At 36.9% G+C, this 16965-nt stretch overlaps 2 protein-coding genes across 10 annotated transcripts; one reads left to right on the forward strand and one right to left on the reverse strand.

Annotated features, from left to right (window-relative positions):
* Nucleotides 1-48: 48 nt before the first annotated feature.
* Nucleotides 49-10560, reverse strand: LOC106162650 (uncharacterized). 7 transcript variants are annotated; one of them, XM_013539987.2, is made up of 4 exons: nucleotides 10437-10560; nucleotides 2874-3002; nucleotides 2128-2391; nucleotides 49-1759 (listed from the first exon to the last, which is right to left on the reverse strand). In XM_013539987.2, exon 4 carries the CDS (start codon nucleotides 1717-1719, stop codon nucleotides 601-603), a length of 1119 nt encoding a protein of 372 aa, XP_013395441.2. In that variant the 5' UTR covers nucleotides 1720-1759; nucleotides 2128-2391; nucleotides 2874-3002; nucleotides 10437-10560; the 3' UTR covers nucleotides 49-600. The 7 variants fall into 7 exon arrangements, with proteins under 7 accessions (XP_013395441.2, XP_086857987.1, XP_013395440.2 ...); XM_087001861.1 differs by lacking the exon at nucleotides 10437-10560 and adding an exon at nucleotides 3369-3387; XM_013539986.2 differs by lacking the exon at nucleotides 2128-2391.
* Nucleotides 10561-10731: 171 nt separating this feature from the next.
* LOC106162651 (ciliary microtubule associated protein 1A) lies at nucleotides 10732-16829 on the forward strand. Of its 3 annotated transcripts, none has more exons than XM_087001863.1 (4): nucleotides 10732-11069; nucleotides 12477-13048; nucleotides 13255-13395; nucleotides 13810-14344. In XM_087001863.1, the coding sequence occupies exons 2-4, from the start codon at nucleotides 12524-12526 to the stop codon at nucleotides 13900-13902; spliced, it is 759 nt and encodes a 252-aa protein (XP_086857989.1). In that variant the 5' UTR covers nucleotides 10732-11069; nucleotides 12477-12523; the 3' UTR covers nucleotides 13903-14344. The 3 variants fall into 3 exon arrangements, with proteins under 3 accessions (XP_086857989.1, XP_013395447.1, XP_013395448.1); XM_013539993.2 differs by lacking the exons at nucleotides 12477-13048; nucleotides 13255-13395; nucleotides 13810-14344 and adding exons at nucleotides 14731-15289; nucleotides 15499-15639; nucleotides 15985-16829 and having other exon boundaries at nucleotides 10961-11069; XM_013539994.2 differs by lacking the exon at nucleotides 10732-11069 and adding an exon at nucleotides 11076-11764.
* Nucleotides 16830-16965: the final 136 nt, after the last annotated feature.

Consider the following 16965-nt stretch of genomic DNA (forward strand, 5'->3'; position numbering starts at 1 on the left):
AGAGAGAGTTGGTATCTTATTGATACAACATACTCAACAACGCATCCCAAGGGGGTGATAAATGGTTTATTCTTCAAATGAAATAGGTCTTTATCGGATTTTCCACTTGAAGCAGCCACTGTCCTCTGCCCTCGATTTTCTCTGCGCGGCAACGCCAATTGACTCTTACGCTATGTTTTTTTAAAAACCCAATTATCTTAAAAGCTTACAATTAAAACAGATAAGATTACAATCCATCATTGTTTCGTTGGACAGAAACTAAGCAACCGAAATAATTCAATAAGCGGAGAGAAATTCGACCAACTTTCCATAAATCACAATAAAAGTCATAATCTTTTTCAATCGCGTCATCAGCAATCTGCATTGAAGTTCATTTACATAAGCTCTGTATAACTTACAGAACTACAACATGTAGCAATTCTAAGAAATCCTAACTTCTAATAGTAATGATAAATTTTAAAAACCAATGTCACCGATAAACGGATATTGGGTCCTGGATATGTTCACTAATGTGAGGTCTTAACGACTGCAGGGACACGAAAACGACGCTTGCATGAGGCGTTCGCCGTCTGTCTACATTATTCATGTTGCTGGCAACAGTCACAAAGGCACTGCGATAGCAATAACGAGGGAAAATAAAGCACAGATAAATCCACCGTTCTTATTCCCCGAGTTAGATGGGCAATCATCTATACACGAGGACTCCGCTGTGACGCGTCCACAATCTTCAGTTGGGAAAGAAACTACCGATTCCCCACGAAGTTCTTTAGGGGTACCGCAGCTTCCCGAGGGTGTTATTTCTAAAGATCGAAGCCATTTAAGCTCGCAGTCGCAGTGTAGGGGATTCCTTCCGACGTGCAAAAATACCTCCCTCTTATCGAGTCCAACGATAACCATATTATCCAGACTCTGCAACTTGTTCTTATTCAGCCTTAAATCAGTAAGATTCCGGAGCCCATTGAAGGCTTTGGGGGCAACTTCTGTAATTTGGTTCTCGTTTAGAAACAGTTGCCTTAACGTTGTCACACTGGAGAAAACACCTGGATCAACGCGTGTTAACTTGTTACGGGTAAGAAACAGCTTTTTCAATCGGTTCAACCCCACGAATGCATTTACGTGAATCGAGGCAATGTAATTATAATTCAGATTTAACACCTCAAGGTTGACTAAGCCTGCGAATGCCAAAGCTCCTATTTTCTTGATTTCATTATCGAAGAAATATAGTTCTTTCAGATTTTTTAATCCGTCTACTGTACTCGGGTTGATCACCTGTGTGGTGTTTTCTATCCTGTTTCTTATCAGCGTTAAACTCTCTAGATTAATCAGGCCATGAAACGCCCCGGGAGCAACGGTGAGCGTGCTAACATTACCAACTGGATGCTGCTCGGCCAAGTTCAATTCTCGTAAACCCGGGATGTTCCGAAATGCATAACTTTGAATGTGGTTGATTGAGTTGTACCTGAAGTCAAGTTTTCCAATAACATCATCAGTTTGTAGAAAGTTAGGCATATTTGGTCCATATCCCCTGAAGTTACAGTCTATATCCCACTTGAATATTTCGCCGCTTTCGGGAATGCAGAAACAGATTTCCGTGGTCTGGTCGGGGGTCTCCGTTACGGGGCAGGATGGTTCATACCCTTGACCAATACAATTTTTTAACATAACGGACATCAAAAAGGCCAATGGAATAAGTGTCATGTTTCCCAGCCTGAAATCCATAATCCAATGTATTCAGGTTTCGCCCTGGATTTATGCAGTGCTGAAAGGTAAAAAAAAAATTACATGCAGTCCTGTTTAAAACAGTTTGACATTCTTCGACAGAAATTCCATGTGAAAATTTTGCCTACCTCAGTCTTTACAACGCGCTTTAAACGCGTCAAGTTTTTCAAAACCTCAAGGTGCGCGATCTCTTTTAAAGGGGACACTGAAGCCGATTATTGACAGATTATTGTGTGCCTTGGCTAGGTCCAATCAAAACATAACTTATAAAATTATGTTAAAATGTAATCAATAAACATTATACCAACTGAAAAACACCCAGAATAATGGTACATATTTTTGCAGCAGTAAATAACAGCTATCTATTTTACAATTCAACCAGCCTTAGATGATTTTACATCAACAAACCTTGTCTCATATATCGCAGATGTTTTACTGTTCCCGCTTTTTCAAATGCCAACCGCACGGTTTTACTGTCGAATTTGCCAAATACTCCCGAAATATCCGCTCAGTAATTTGCTTGATTGATCCACTTAACACGAGGCAAAACTCGGAATGATAGCAACCGATGAACAAACAACGTATCGTCTATGATACCCAGCAGTACGAAATCGCTTGTAAGCCCAGTCCTCTCTATTTCCTCTGAAGCACTGTTGAGTCTGGGTCCCATTTCTACGTGTGCAGTATTAAATTAAAAAGCCACGCAACGTAATGGCTAGTTCAGAAATAGTAGGGCAAATGGTAGTGCCTTAAATGAAGTGGTAGTTGATAATGGAAAGATAATATTCCAAGGAATTCTTTTGCTGACAAATAGAAACTGAATACAATGATTTAGATCAATTTTATTGATTAATAAACGTGTCCAGTGGCATCTTTAATGGAAATGTCTCGATATATTTGCTTCTATTTGGTGGTTTTAACCAAGTTTCAGTGCACTTTTCATCCAAGATCAAAGAGCTGGGGATCTGTACTTTAATAACTGGAAATCTGGCATCAGTTAAAATTGTATGGTAGAAACGGTTTGCGTGCGGTAAATGGAATTAAATCGATAGTTCATTACTTTTTCTTTCTTCTTCTTCCGTCATTCTTTTGCCTATTACTTTTCAGGATTTTTACCGCAAGTAAACGCTGATTATAATATTGAAGACACTTACCTTGGAGTCAATTACTATATCAGCGTCGTCTGCCACTGCCTGTTAAACACAGGGGACTAACTCGGTGTCAGTCAGCGACATGCAGCAACCAGACGTATCCCTTGACATTACCTGCATCTTGGCCGGATCCTACAAAATGAAAAACGAGAGTGGATTAGAAAGCAGCACGTTGTACATATTCGGGTAAAACACCAATCAGGCTTCTGCATGATATGCAAATCATGCATGCACAAAAACATTTGATGGACCTACCTATTTCGTGAACTTTCACTTTAACCTCACTACGAATTCAAAGCGCAGTGACGACTTGAATTAGACATTCGTATTAGGCCACCACAAATTACTGTTTAAACTTGATGTAAGCCAGGATGTCTACAAATTAGATTCCTCTTTTTTGCAAGGGTCGTGTTTTGCATCAATTTGCCGAGACAAGACATGCCAATTTTTGTCATAATTGCAAATCTAAGTACTAAGGATATCGCACAACAATATCACCTATTCAAACAGTCGATCAATTTTTCTTGGCATCAACACCGACAGACCGACCCAAGGGCGATAAAGCTGCTAGATCTCATTTTCGAACACCCTATACGTAGAGGATTATTTAGAAGTAGGCGAAAGACCAGGCTCTAGAATTATCATAAGGATAGACTATTAGCCGCATGTGTATTTACGAATACCAGCTGTGGTCGATGCCTGAAAAAAGAATGGTAGAAAGGCTAAGTAAATATTAGGGCCATTTTTAGGACCACCTTCACAAACAAACGTCCTCCTGCAAACGAGTGAAAATAGCTCACTAATGGACCACCAAATTGGAACAGTAATTACTTGCTTTTGTGCGAGGAAATTGACTTAAATGTGTTCCGTTGTTTCACGATTAAAAGAAACAGGAAAGTTTGTTTTTTTTTATTTGAAACTTGAGGTATTTAATGAAATACTTATAAACCCGTTAACTAATGAGCACAACTTATGTTATGTAAAGTGGTTGATTTCGAAATTAAGATGATGTCTTCATTTATTCCTGTTCTTAACTAGAGGAACGTCTAATCTATTTCTCGTTGTTTTTTTTTCAAGATTACTGACATGAAAAATTGAAAAAAAAAATGCAGGAACGTGTTGACATTAACAACACACAATAGGCAAGAGTACTGGATTTTTAAAACTAAAAACAACCCTTTACGGCATAAAATATTTAGAAAAACATAATGTAATTGGTTGACACTATCCTAAGCTTTTGTCTTTATTCATTAGAGTATGTGTTCACACAAGCATGCTATTTAATAACTGTTTAATTTACGTATCCATGGTCACCTGTAAATATTAAATGTGCAATCTAACTCGTCAACATCAGCGCAAATGCCATATTGTTCTGCCGTCATACTGTACCTCGGATTAATTCATATTCCCAGTCCAAACTTTTTCTCACACCTGTTTTTTCCTCCCGTTTGTAATGTGTACAGTGATGTACCCCCAGTATAAAACCGACGTAATCTACCCTAGCTGTCAGTGATAACACTGTAAACATGGACACAAGACCCAGTTAATAGCATTTTTAACGACCGCTAATTTTGTTCGCCTTGGGCACAAAAGCAGCCTACAATGTAATTAAAACTTCGTGAGACTATCTTGATGGTGTCTCTGTCCTCTTTCTCGCCGATAGTCCTAGAGGACGGGTCTTTTTTCCACTGAATTTTGAGTTGATTAGAGCTATTGAATAGTTTTAAGTAAGACTTACTTTCTATTGTTTTTTTTTTTACATGCGGTACTTGGTAATTTGTGCTAAAGAGTCATGGTTTATGTCTTTTCGTCTAGTAACGCGTTTACAGAAATTAAGAGACAGATGAACATGTAGTAGACGGCTGCGAGGCTGTTTACCGTTATTATTAAAGCACGTTTAAGTGCTCTAGAAAAATGAAAGCGCCTACGTTTCCGACGGTTGGATGGGGTTGTATGTTTTCATTTTATGTAGAACATGTAGATTGCGGATCTCAGTCTACCAAAGTGTGTGTGTGTGTGTGTGTGTGTGTGTGGGGGGGGGGGGGGGGGGGGCTTTGCTTACGTATGCCACTGATTTTTAGCTAAATTAGGAACTCTGTTACTCTACTGTGACAGAGATATTCCAAAAAACAATTTATAAAACTTGTGCATAAATAGAATAAACCGGGTGAACAGAAGAAATTATTATTCGTGCATTATTCGTACGTCGAGGGCAACCCCGGTGAACCAGCGGAGACAAGAAATCATGAAATGGCATCGGTGATGAGCAAAAGAATTATTCAAAATCCAGTGGATTGTGAAATCATATCGATTTAAAGAGAATGGTGATGAGACAACTGAAGCAAAGTCAACATGTTTGTTCTGTTGTATGGTTGTGTGACAAGCACAGTATGCAATCGCGGAATTCCTGAGGACAAACAAAGTACCTTCATCAAACGGATCGGAAAAAGATAAAAAAAGAAGGTAGTGTTTAACTGGCCTGTAACAGACAGTGATTAGTCTGATTAGTACTTTCTTATCACACTTGAAATGCCAAAGTAGAACATGTCTATCTACTTGATCGACATAAACCACAAGCCAAGGGGAAAGAGGCGAGTGCAACTAGAAGAGATGACAAGAAAATCAATTTATTTAATCGACGGGAAGTGAATGATTATATTACTTAATGACTGACTGATCTGTGCAGAAAAGCATTCCTCATTGCTTTATCTTTTTGTAATCAACTCGGTCATCCCTTGGACACGCCAAGTAAGATCTTTGATTACATTTCGGAATCTTAGTATAAGTAGGCAAGATAAATAAAACAAATAAATAAATAAAAATAAATAAATGATTAAAAAATATACGTGAAGATGAGGCAGACTAGTATCTAAAAGATTGGATTGTCCCTGCCCACTCTGGCAAATTGAAATAAATATGACGTAAATGTCTGTAGCTGCATCAATCACATGTATATTTAATACAACTGCCATTTACCATTTGATGATCTAATTAAGTGTTAAGACTGTTTGTATCTTACCGTGCTTGTTTGCTCCAGTCTCTGTGGCTACTGGCCCGTTTGCAGTAGAGATCTGGTTCTATTTGAATCATGTCTGGTGCGTGCCGCCGCTAATAGATTAATGAATTAACACCAGGTTTCAATTAACCCACCATTTTCAGATATGTGCACTATCTTTCACGCTACAAGGTTTTCCCAAAATATTCGATAAAACATGGAATACTAATGGTTTTCCCACCGGTTGCGTTTGAAAATTATATCAGGGGCAGACTAGTCATTAAATGTGAAATTTATGCTCTTACTTGGCTAAGTGTCGAATATCAGTTTGATTTTATTATTAAATAAGAAGGCTCCTAATTATCTAGTTTAAAATATCTGGAGTTCTCTTAGCCTTATTTTAACCATGCGCCACCAGAGGCGAAGCGGAAGAACCAAACTTGCCTCATAATTGAAAATACAGTATTTGAAAAGGCGGAAAAGAATTGACAGTCGGCATTTAAAACATCTTGCAACTAATGTATAGCGGCTACACACATGCACTTGCGTGTGTGACTATGTACACAGCGCGAACACCAATCTTCTGCTCCCAGACCTAAAGCGAGTCTTGTTATTCTGTGAGGCAGGCACGAGTGCCGACAAAAAATTGCCGTCGTTCGATAGTGCCTAGATTTATATCTATATATAACGGCACATGTACGGACTGAAAGTGACCGCCAGATATACCGACACTTTTGGCATGAAAACTGAAGGCAGCTGGTACGCTTGTAAACAGAGAAGCCTGTTCTGCTTGAGCATTGAACAGTGATTGAATTGATAAAATTATTCCACGTGATCTAACAGTTGAAATCTCCTATCTCCATATTCGACGTCAAGTCTCTATTTTTTCTACTGTAGTTACAATCCCTCTAATCAAGTTCACCAGTGTCTTGTTCCACCATGCATGCAAGAAATTATTAATTTGACATCTGTATTCAAGATTCAGAGTGAGTTTTAAGGGAAACATATTAGTGAGCTAAACACCGGCCGAGCACAACGTTTTGGTTAGTAATAAGCAATGACTTTTTTATGAATTACGTGACTTGACAACAGAAAAGGCTGTGGGCACATTGAATTCCCATTAAATCTGTGGTGCACAGCAGAATGACAAGAACAAAATGGCAGGGTAGAAAAAGTCGTCATTAATTTTTTACCTGCAATGGCTAATGCTATAGGCTAAGTTTTGAAGATGTCGGTCTCTGCCCCCCCCCCCCCCCATGGGCTGTCTTAATGATTAATGAACCCGCCATTTTTTTTTTTTTTTGAAAGGAGAGAAGTGGGGGGCGGGGGTCCACCCTCTTCTATTCACTTTGCTTTAGTTCTAACAAGTGCACCTTGTGTACACTTATTTCTAATGCTGTCCTTTTCCTTGTATTCTATTATCTTAGCAATTCTAACTTCAAATCACAACAACAATAATAGCAACAACAACAACAATAAAATTAATTATAATAATAAAAGTTGTTCATTGCTTAATTCCTAAATAGTTATTTATAATGCTCAAAATGTATATATACACGTATAATATTATATCCTCATCTCTTAAATAATCTTTATGACCTTTTCAGCACACAATCTTTGGAACGGGAATAATTTAATTTCCGGAACTCGCTCCCTTTCTTTATATAAAATCCATTTGATCTAAGTGATATGTTCTGTAACAATAGATCTTCTTCGTTTTAGCTACCGGTACGATTGGATCACTGGGGAACAGAATACAGTGTAATCTTTCCCTTTTCAAACCACAAGCACTGCTTTGCGTTTTTGTGTTGCGTTCTCTTGGGATCTATCAAATATACATATATTTTTCATTTGCAGCATTTCTTCCAACTTTTACGGTGATCTGTTATGCTTAAGTCGTGATAATCTTAATATTATTCAGAGCTCAATCAGAATGCCCAATATTTTACGACGTCGAAGAGGTCTCTGTACGGGCCGTGCCCGTTAAAATGGAGTCACTGAGTTAACATTTTAGTAATTAGTGACTTATTTATAATTTGACTGTCCAAAATATGCCAAATATTGAACAGTGTGACAGGACTCTTGAATCAGATACCCCCGGACTGATGGGGTTTGTATAGCTACAAAAGGACTTCTTTTATTTCTTTTAGAACTAATCAGAGTTTCAGACCCGATGCATACATTCTTCTTCATTCACTGTACATAATCAAAATTCCATATATATGTATAATATATATATGCTGGCTAACCGGACCGTTAGGAGGATGGTGATTTGAAATGAAGGAGTTGGCATGCATCGCAATTCAAGCTCAGTGTATTCATGACAAGTGCGTGTCTTGAAGGCAATATAATAAATTGTTTTTTGTTTTCAGATAATTGCGGACATCCTTTTAGTTCACATTTCCCGAAGCAATCTACAATTTACATTACGGGGACGGAGGGGGGGGGGGTCTATATTGTGTTGTTTTGTTTTAGAAAATGGGAAACCCCTCCTTCATTCTGGTTTCGTCCACATATATTATCATTCGGATATTTCATTGGGTTGCTCATTCTCAGCAAAAATCTCGTTAATACTACGGATAGAGGCACCAACATAAGTCATATAATCTATATTAAAATGACGATTTGGATTTTCTTTTTATCAAAAGCGCAATTCTTCAATAAAAAGTAATGGGACTTTATATCTATTGTAACACACGTATAGTTTTGCACCTCTGGTAAAAGATTTGAGTATGTACTTCAAGGTCCTGTGGATGATCTTTTAAGAGAGTCATCCCTGCATTTACCAATAATTTCAAACTCTCAGATGGAGAAATCATGTTTTCATTCTAAAGGCACACGCAGGAAGGCAAAGCACAGGGAACATGATTCAGATCTTTGAATTCCCGCATTTTTTCTTTTAATTCTATTGTACTTTTATTGTTTGTTTTCACTGGCACGCAAAAATGCCAAGGTAGGCGAGGAGAGTTTTTTTTTTCCATTCTGCCCTCCCTTCTTTTAAAAAGTGTTATCCTGAATTCTCATCATCAATATCATTATGCTTTCCTTGCGTGTCGTACAATTAGAAAGTATACAAGCAAAATGCGTTTTGAATAGCTCTCTTGGGAACAAGAATTCTTGGCGAACATTCAAGCAATCATTTCAACAGTTTGTACTCTTTTGTAGCATCCAAATGCAGCTAATGTAAGAAGGTCTACTTTAAATGGTTATTTTTGCTTATTTGATTCACATCCATCGTCACTAAAAGTCAAGAAACAATTATCTTTTATCTGACACGCTCTACTCAAGATGAGTGGATTGAATTAGGGAGTAAACCATTTACGTGCATTTGATAGAAATACTACTCAGTACACTAGTAACTGGAACATATTTGATATAAAACCGAGGTAGACCTAAGCATTAATCGTAAAAGGACGGGGAGCGGGGTTGGCCCCTACAAGTTTTTTTTTCTTTCATAACGACCCTTTATCAGATAAAAACCGGGGAGTGAGATTATACATTATATACTGTAGTAACTGAGCCGGTCAGTTACTAGGTTTGGTTGGTATCTGAGGGCCAAGTTTGAGATAATACAATGTATTACCATGTGACGGGCTGAACTAGGTAGGAATTTCAACTTCTAGCCCTTAGCCAGCGGGTGAGTTTTGGCGTTTTTTTTTAAATTTTATTTATTTTTTTTAAAAAAAATTATTGTTATATTTGTGATTTGGGTGCAAGCTGCTGGGCCTGCATGTATTTGAAGCTAGATAATCGGTCATAAGCAAGGGGTATTTGGACAAAAATAACTTTTAAGATCGTTATTTTCAGAAATCTAAGCTTTCGTTTCACAAAAAGTAGAACCCTAGCCTTTAGAGCTAAGCCAATGATGTAGGGCCTACGTGTGATATTGATCCCAAAAATTTGTCAGATCATGCATGCGGATATCAGGGAGCAATTTTTTATGAGGAAGATGAAGAACATTTCACAAATCTTTGTCAAACCTATGTTAAGGTGTGGTCGAATTTCTATTCATCGCAGAAGCAACAATTGACTCCTTAATTTTTAAGGAAACATCACTTGGGAGAAATCCTTAGACTTATGACTAATGAAACATTAAGGTCAAACATCACAAACATCGGCAAATATTGTACATACAAGCTTCAAAAGATTCAAGCCTTGACTATACAGTATAGTGTAGCTATAATAAGCCTATATGGCCAGGTGTACTACTAAATATAGGTAGGCCTACACGCTCACAAGTTAGCCTCTATGATTTATATAAGGGACTGGTCATAGAGCACATGAGGGGGGCGGGCCGGAAAACAGCAAGTTACTTTTTATGTGACCCACCCCCAACAAACAAACAAACAAACAAACAAACAAACAAACGTCGCCCCGCTTCTCTTCAACAAGTATACATGTAATTTATTAAATATTAAATAAATACATACATACATGTAGGCCTACCCCCTTGTAAGCCTATGTGCTATCGGTTTCAGAGAAGTTCTTTTTTCACATCTACTTTTAATGCACATAGTCAGAAAGTTTTCATTTATGATACTAGTAGATCCTGAAATTTGGTTTAGGCCTACCTGTTGACTGTTTCGTCTGTTCACTCTGACAGACTTGGTCACAACTGAATTGCCTGTTCAGGTAAAGTAGAACAGGTAATTACCTCAGTCTTGATGATGACTTGTTAGTCCCTCTCCCCCCCCCCCCCCCGATGTTTTCCTTCCTCATGGCATTCATGATTTTCTCTGAAATTCCTTTCACGTATGGGATTGTAACTTGTCCTTTGTCAGAGTGAACAGACGAAACAGTCAACAGGTAAACCACAGGATCTATCATAAATGAAAACTTTCTGACTATCAAAACTAAGATCCAATGAAACTGTTTTCACTTTTTTATGCATATGTTTATGTATCTTAATTTTTAATATTTTTACTTCGTTTGTCATATAGTTTGATATTCTAGCTTGCTCAACATGAATTGATTAGATATCGACGTATGTCCATTATTATGGTAATGTGATGAAAAGCTCTTATTTATCGGAGGAAACAAAGCTAACAAATAACAATGCCTGCTGTAACCAATGGCGTCGTACAAACTATGTCACATGACTTTCCTTAGATACCAACAAACTTATAATCTTAGTGACCAGCGTCAGCCATCAGCAGAAGGTTGTCAGTGTTCCAACTAAACGCAGGGAGAAACGTACTTTGAGGGTAAGTTCTAAAGTTTTTCTGTATAGAAATTATTAAATGTTAACGAATTCAAGCTATCACATGTAGATATATGTATATATAGATATAGATATGACTTATGGAGCACAAGCTATGTTTGATCAGTTAATTTGGAACAATCTACTGACTGGGACATCGAAAGTTCTAGAATGACGAAAGTTCTAGGCTGTGAGCAAAGTCCCATGGGACAGAACATTAGCCGGCAATTAAGTTTTCGTGTAACGCAGTAGTTTAGTGTGGATTTCATGCTGCCGCATAGAGTTTATACACCCTTATTAGTTAAAACATTTCAACAAAAGGCACAACTAAGGGTACCGACACAACTAATGCTATGCCGTGTCGTTCTCGTGATCTTCACTATCACCCGAATTGTTTTTTTACGGAGTAACGCGGGGAAAAATTTTACAAGCTCAAAGAAATAAACGCGCAATATTTCAGCAAATGTAGATAAGTGATATACTAATACGAAGTATGACTATTTAAGATATTACTAATGGCAAAGCTGATTGAGCCACGGCACGTTGTTTTGATAAATCAATAATGGCCGAAAATAATAATGGCGGCGTTGTTGCTAAGGATAGCTAAGGGTGCAAAACAAAGTTATGTGAATGACTCTTAGTGAGCATGGCGTCCCCTAGCAGCATATGGCGACATAGTTAGAAGAAGTTTATGTACAGGTATGTTGATTTCGATATTAGATGTGTTGATATTTTATTTTGTGTTATTTATTTTGATATTTTTAAGAGTTACAGTAGTATTTGATTCATTTAGTAACATTTAAACAGTAGTTCCACTACAATGTCTCAACCACTCTTGTTAACTTTTTCTGTATTTAAGCACAATTTAGAATTAAAAAATTAATTTTTCTGTAATTAAGCACGATTTAGAATTGAAAAATTAATTTTTCTGTATTTAACCACAATTTAGAATTAAAAAATTAACTTTATAAGAGTGCTTGAGACTGATTATTTGAAATAGTGTACAGAAATATTATAGCAGTAGTACATGTAGTAATAGTAGTACAGTGTAACAGTAGTACATGTAGTAGTAGTAGTAGTAGTAGTAGTAGTAGTAGTAGTAAGACTGGTAGAGTATTACAGTGAGTGTGTCACTAGTTTATGAAAGTTGAGTACAAAGTTACATTATAAAAAATCTTCTTTAGCAGTATATTAAGCATCAATTTAATTCAATCAAAATATTTGTTACATTTTTATTTGGGAAGCTTGTATTTTTACATTATTTAATTTATAAGATTGAAAGATGGTTTTTAGAAGTTTTCTAATCAGTTGAGAAACACATTAAAATATTTATCGCAGTTATAAATAAATTGTATATATTACAGCTATTTTCTCAAAACAAATGTATGAACACTTATTATTTGTGTTTCAGTGCTGATTTCTTGACAACTTCAAGGGATACAGAATTTTACACTCAAGATGGTATACAACTATACCAGACCCAGAGGGCCTATTGCTGCCATGTACAGCAGCCCTGGACCTTGCTATGCTTTACCAGGACTTGTAGGTCAACGGAACCATGACATAAGAAGCTCACATGGAAAAGCTCCTGCATATGTCTTTGGAATTAGGCAAGGCAAAATTGTAGATGACTGTAGCCCTGGACCCTGCCATTTCCCTACTGCCAAAATCTATCGTGATGGCCAAGATGGCACACCTCATTACTCTTTGTACAGCCGCCAGAAGTCTGGCCGTCATTTCAATGTCCCAGGCCCAGGCACTTACTCCCCAGAAGCTGTTGGCCAAAGTGCCTATTATCGCCATCCTAAATACAGCTTTGGTTCACGCCACAAAAACAGGAGGACTGACAGCATCCCTGCACCTAACAACTACTGCCTTCCTGGAATGACTGGCAAAACTATCCAGAGCGGCAAACGTCAAGCTCCATGCTACTCTCTGACTGGACGCAGTAAAACGGGAAGCTTCCATGAGGATTTACAAAAGGTAATTTGCAATTTTGTTAAACATGTTTTCTGGGAGATATTAAAAGTCAATCTAAAAAAAATCACAAAATGAGAACAGGTTCTGTTGCAGAGACAGTATTTTTTTCTCATTACCTCATTAGACCTAAATTTGTTTCTGTTCAGAGAGATATCTTAAAGAATCCTCACTTGTTGAAAAGTTTGTAAAGATTTTATTATTTTTTTCAGACCCCTGGACCTGGCACATATAACACCACTAATCCATCAGTGAACAAGGAAAGGGCCCCACTTTACAGTATGACCAGCAGAAATGTTATGCCAGGGGACACCACCCAGAAGCCAGGACCAGGAGCCTATTCTCCAGAGAAGGTATTTTCATTGTTTATTTTGATTCATTGACTAACCTGAAGAAAAAAAGAGGTCTACTTGATTATGTCAGTTTAAGTATGTGACTCTCAGGTTGGTCTGCTTATAGAGAATAATAGCTTTTTTTCTTTTTAAAGCTATTGTAAAGTATTTCACATTTGTAGCATCTTTTATCCCTTTGTACATTTTGTAAAATTTTGCATTCCCTGTGATGAAGAATTGTAAAGAATAAAAAATGCCTCAAAACTCTCTTGAAATGGCAGAAATGTGAAAAAAAAGTGAACTGAGGAAGATGCTTAAGAGGGGAAAATACTGGAAATGGCTCTATGTAATTTAATGTTTAAAAAACATATTTGAAAATGAATATCAAGGTGAGAAGTTTTTACTGTAAAATCATGTATTTTCTATATATTTCAGGTTTGGATAAACAAAGTTGAGCAACCATTGTTCTCATTTGGAATCCCACATTCTCAATATTTGGCACCGCTAATCATTGCAGTTGATGATTAGAAAAAGTCACTTATGGACATTGAACTTAAGGATATGAACAGTATACTCTACTTCTGACATTACCTTGTTATTAGTAACATTAAGATGATAAGGATTTCACTTTTTGCCAATATCAGAGCAACACTTGTCATAGAACACACATTTTCTTATAATTAATATTACTTAATTGACACTGATTCTTTGGAATTTATTGAAGGTGGTTAAAAAAGAATACAGTGGCCTAGAAAAGATATTGTAGACCAATGCACATCGTGCTGTAAGAGATTGTTAAAGCTAAAATAGTAATATTATGCATCAATGTGCCAAAAAACACACTACTAGTCAAGTAAAAATTGTTGTAATTTAATCTATTTGTGTATGTGTATATGTGGAAATTTGCTCATTTGAGGTATTTAACATATTGTAACTTATACAGAATGATTTGAATAAATTATCTACTGAATTTTGTTTCAAGAGTTATTTTTAGTTTTGTTGCTACTATATACGTATGTCCTGGAATTGGCCTGTGTTTGTAAAAGTATTAGATGAGTAATAATGTTGTAGTAGCTCACATCTTAGGTATTGTTAGTAGTATATTTGAAAAATAATTTAATGCACATGCATTTTCATCACCTTAAGATCTATTTCCATTTCTTGTGCATGTGTCAGTTTTTGCTTTACAGATACAAAAGATGGTTAAATGGCTTGCAGCCACAATATTTGACATAGAAAATGACCTTATGTTTTTACACACAATTTGTTCCATGGCCGTTCACTAAAACACACACAGAAAAAATTTGAATATTTTGTCAAAGCATCTTGTTTTAATGTAAATTTTATTTATTTCAGTGCCTTTCGTAAGTCTTATTACTCAACATTGAAGATGGTATACAACTATACCAAACCCAGAGGGCCTATTGCTGCCATGTACAGCAGCCCTGGACCTTGCTATGCTTTACCAGGACTTGTAGGCCAACCAAATCATGATATCAGAAGCGTTCATTCAAAGGGTCCTGCTTATATCTTTGGGATCAAGCATGGTAAAACCAAAGATGATTGCAGCCCTGGGCCCTGCCATTTACCCACTCACAAGATCTATCGTGATGGCGCAGATGGGACACCCCATTACTCCTTGTACAGCCGCCCACAAGATGTGAAGTCCTTCAGAACCCCAGGCCCAGGCGCTTACTCCCCAGAAGCTGCTGGCCCGAGTACCCATTTCCACCACCCTCAATACAGCTTTGGTTCACGCCACAGAAACAGGAGGACTGACAGCATCCCTGCACCTAACAACTACACCCTGCCAACAATGACTGGCAAGACACACCAGAGTGGCAAACGTCAAGCTCCATGCTACTCTCTGACTGGACGCAGTAAAACAGGAAGCTTCCATGAGGATTTACAGAAGGTGAGTTGCAATTTTATCTGTTTACCAAGTTTTCTGGGAGTTAATGAAAGCAGGTATAAAAAAATAATTTGATGAGAATGGGTTCAATCTTAAGGTTAAACTTCATAATATTTTGCCTAGGTTATTTGTCATTTAGTATAATATGTTAATCATTAGAAAGTATGTTTTACATAAAAAGAAATTTATTGTTTATTTCTGCACATTTTCAGACCCCCGGACCAGGAACATATAACACCACTGCACCATCAGTGAACAAGGAAAGGGCCCCACTTTACAGTATGACCAGCAGAAATGTTATGCCAGGGGACAGCACACAAAAGCCAGGACCAGGCGCTCATTCTCCAGAGAAGGTAAGATTCAGTGCTATTGTTAGCTGCTAAATGTGAGTGAGGAGAGGGTTAATCACTGACCAACCAAATTAGTTAATGTTGGTCAAATTTTATTCCACCAATTATTGATGTGTTTGTTAAAGGCTTGAATCTGAGACCCATTCAAATGTGCCGTCCTGACCACTGTTAGGCCTTTTGGTCATTAATAGATAAACTGGTTTTAATCAAGTTTACAAAAACTTTTTTTGGGGAAAAATGACGCAAAAGCTATGGGGCACTTGTTCTAACTTTAAAGAGACTTTATTTCCTCTTTAATAAAGTGAAGTTTACGAGTTTCTTATGATATATATTTTTTATATTTTTCAGTTCTTTCCACACAAGAGAACAAATCCCAAGTTTTCATTTGGAATCCGTCACTCAGAGTACATTGCCCCACTCATTGTTGACCCTGTGGAATGATCTGATGGACACATGCAAAAACTTGTGGATCTTTTTTTGAACAAGAGTATTATATAAAACAATTATATCCGTCATCGACAACTTTAATGCGCCATTCATCATACTGAGAGATCATTTGTCAATGGTCAGTGAAGTACCAGTAAAATGATCATGTTTCCGTCCAAGACATGCACTTGTTGAGATTATAATCTTGTCAAGAAAGTTTTCCATGTAAAATTTAACTTTTTTTTTATAAAGATTTGTGTAATTATTTGTAAAATTGTTTAAAAGTCAATAAGGTGTAAATTTTTTCCCGATGCTTGGGGATTGCCACTACACAATATCAAATATTGAGTAGATAAAGGAGTATCTACGGAAGAAAAGCAGATGGACTGGGGCACCGAGTACCACATTGTTGCAGTTTTGAGATTTGCCTAGCAACTTGCATTTTGCCAGGAAAAGGCAAACATTACTCTTTCGATTAATTATTTGCAACAATGTTCTTAAAAGACTCGAGGAAATGTTGGTTAAAATGGCACCCTAAGATGGGAGAATTGGATTTGCTCATTGATAATATGTATATAACTCCCTCTTTGTGCTTTAAAATTGTATTCTTTTATACGTAGTATTGTGTTCATACAGTGAAGTTGTAGAATTAAAATATTGTGTAGTAATTCATTCATTTACCATCATTTTAATGTAATAAAAGACATTGCATATCAAGACATCTAGAATATCAATAAAATTAAGTGAATAAAATATTTTCTAATTTACATCATCAGTGTTGTTTTTGAACATATTGTGGACAGTAAAGGAATTGTAAAATTCAATGTAAATAGTTTCCGAAGACTGGAACATTATGCCAAGTTTAGATAAAGAAAGCTTCGATCTATATACAACCTGTACAAA

This window comes from Lingula anatina, chromosome 1 (genome assembly GCF_051362555.1).
Source record: "Lingula anatina isolate TDL-2025a chromosome 1, LinAna3.0, whole genome shotgun sequence".
In the NCBI taxonomy this organism is placed as follows: domain Eukaryota; kingdom Metazoa; phylum Brachiopoda; class Lingulata; order Lingulida; family Lingulidae; genus Lingula; species Lingula anatina.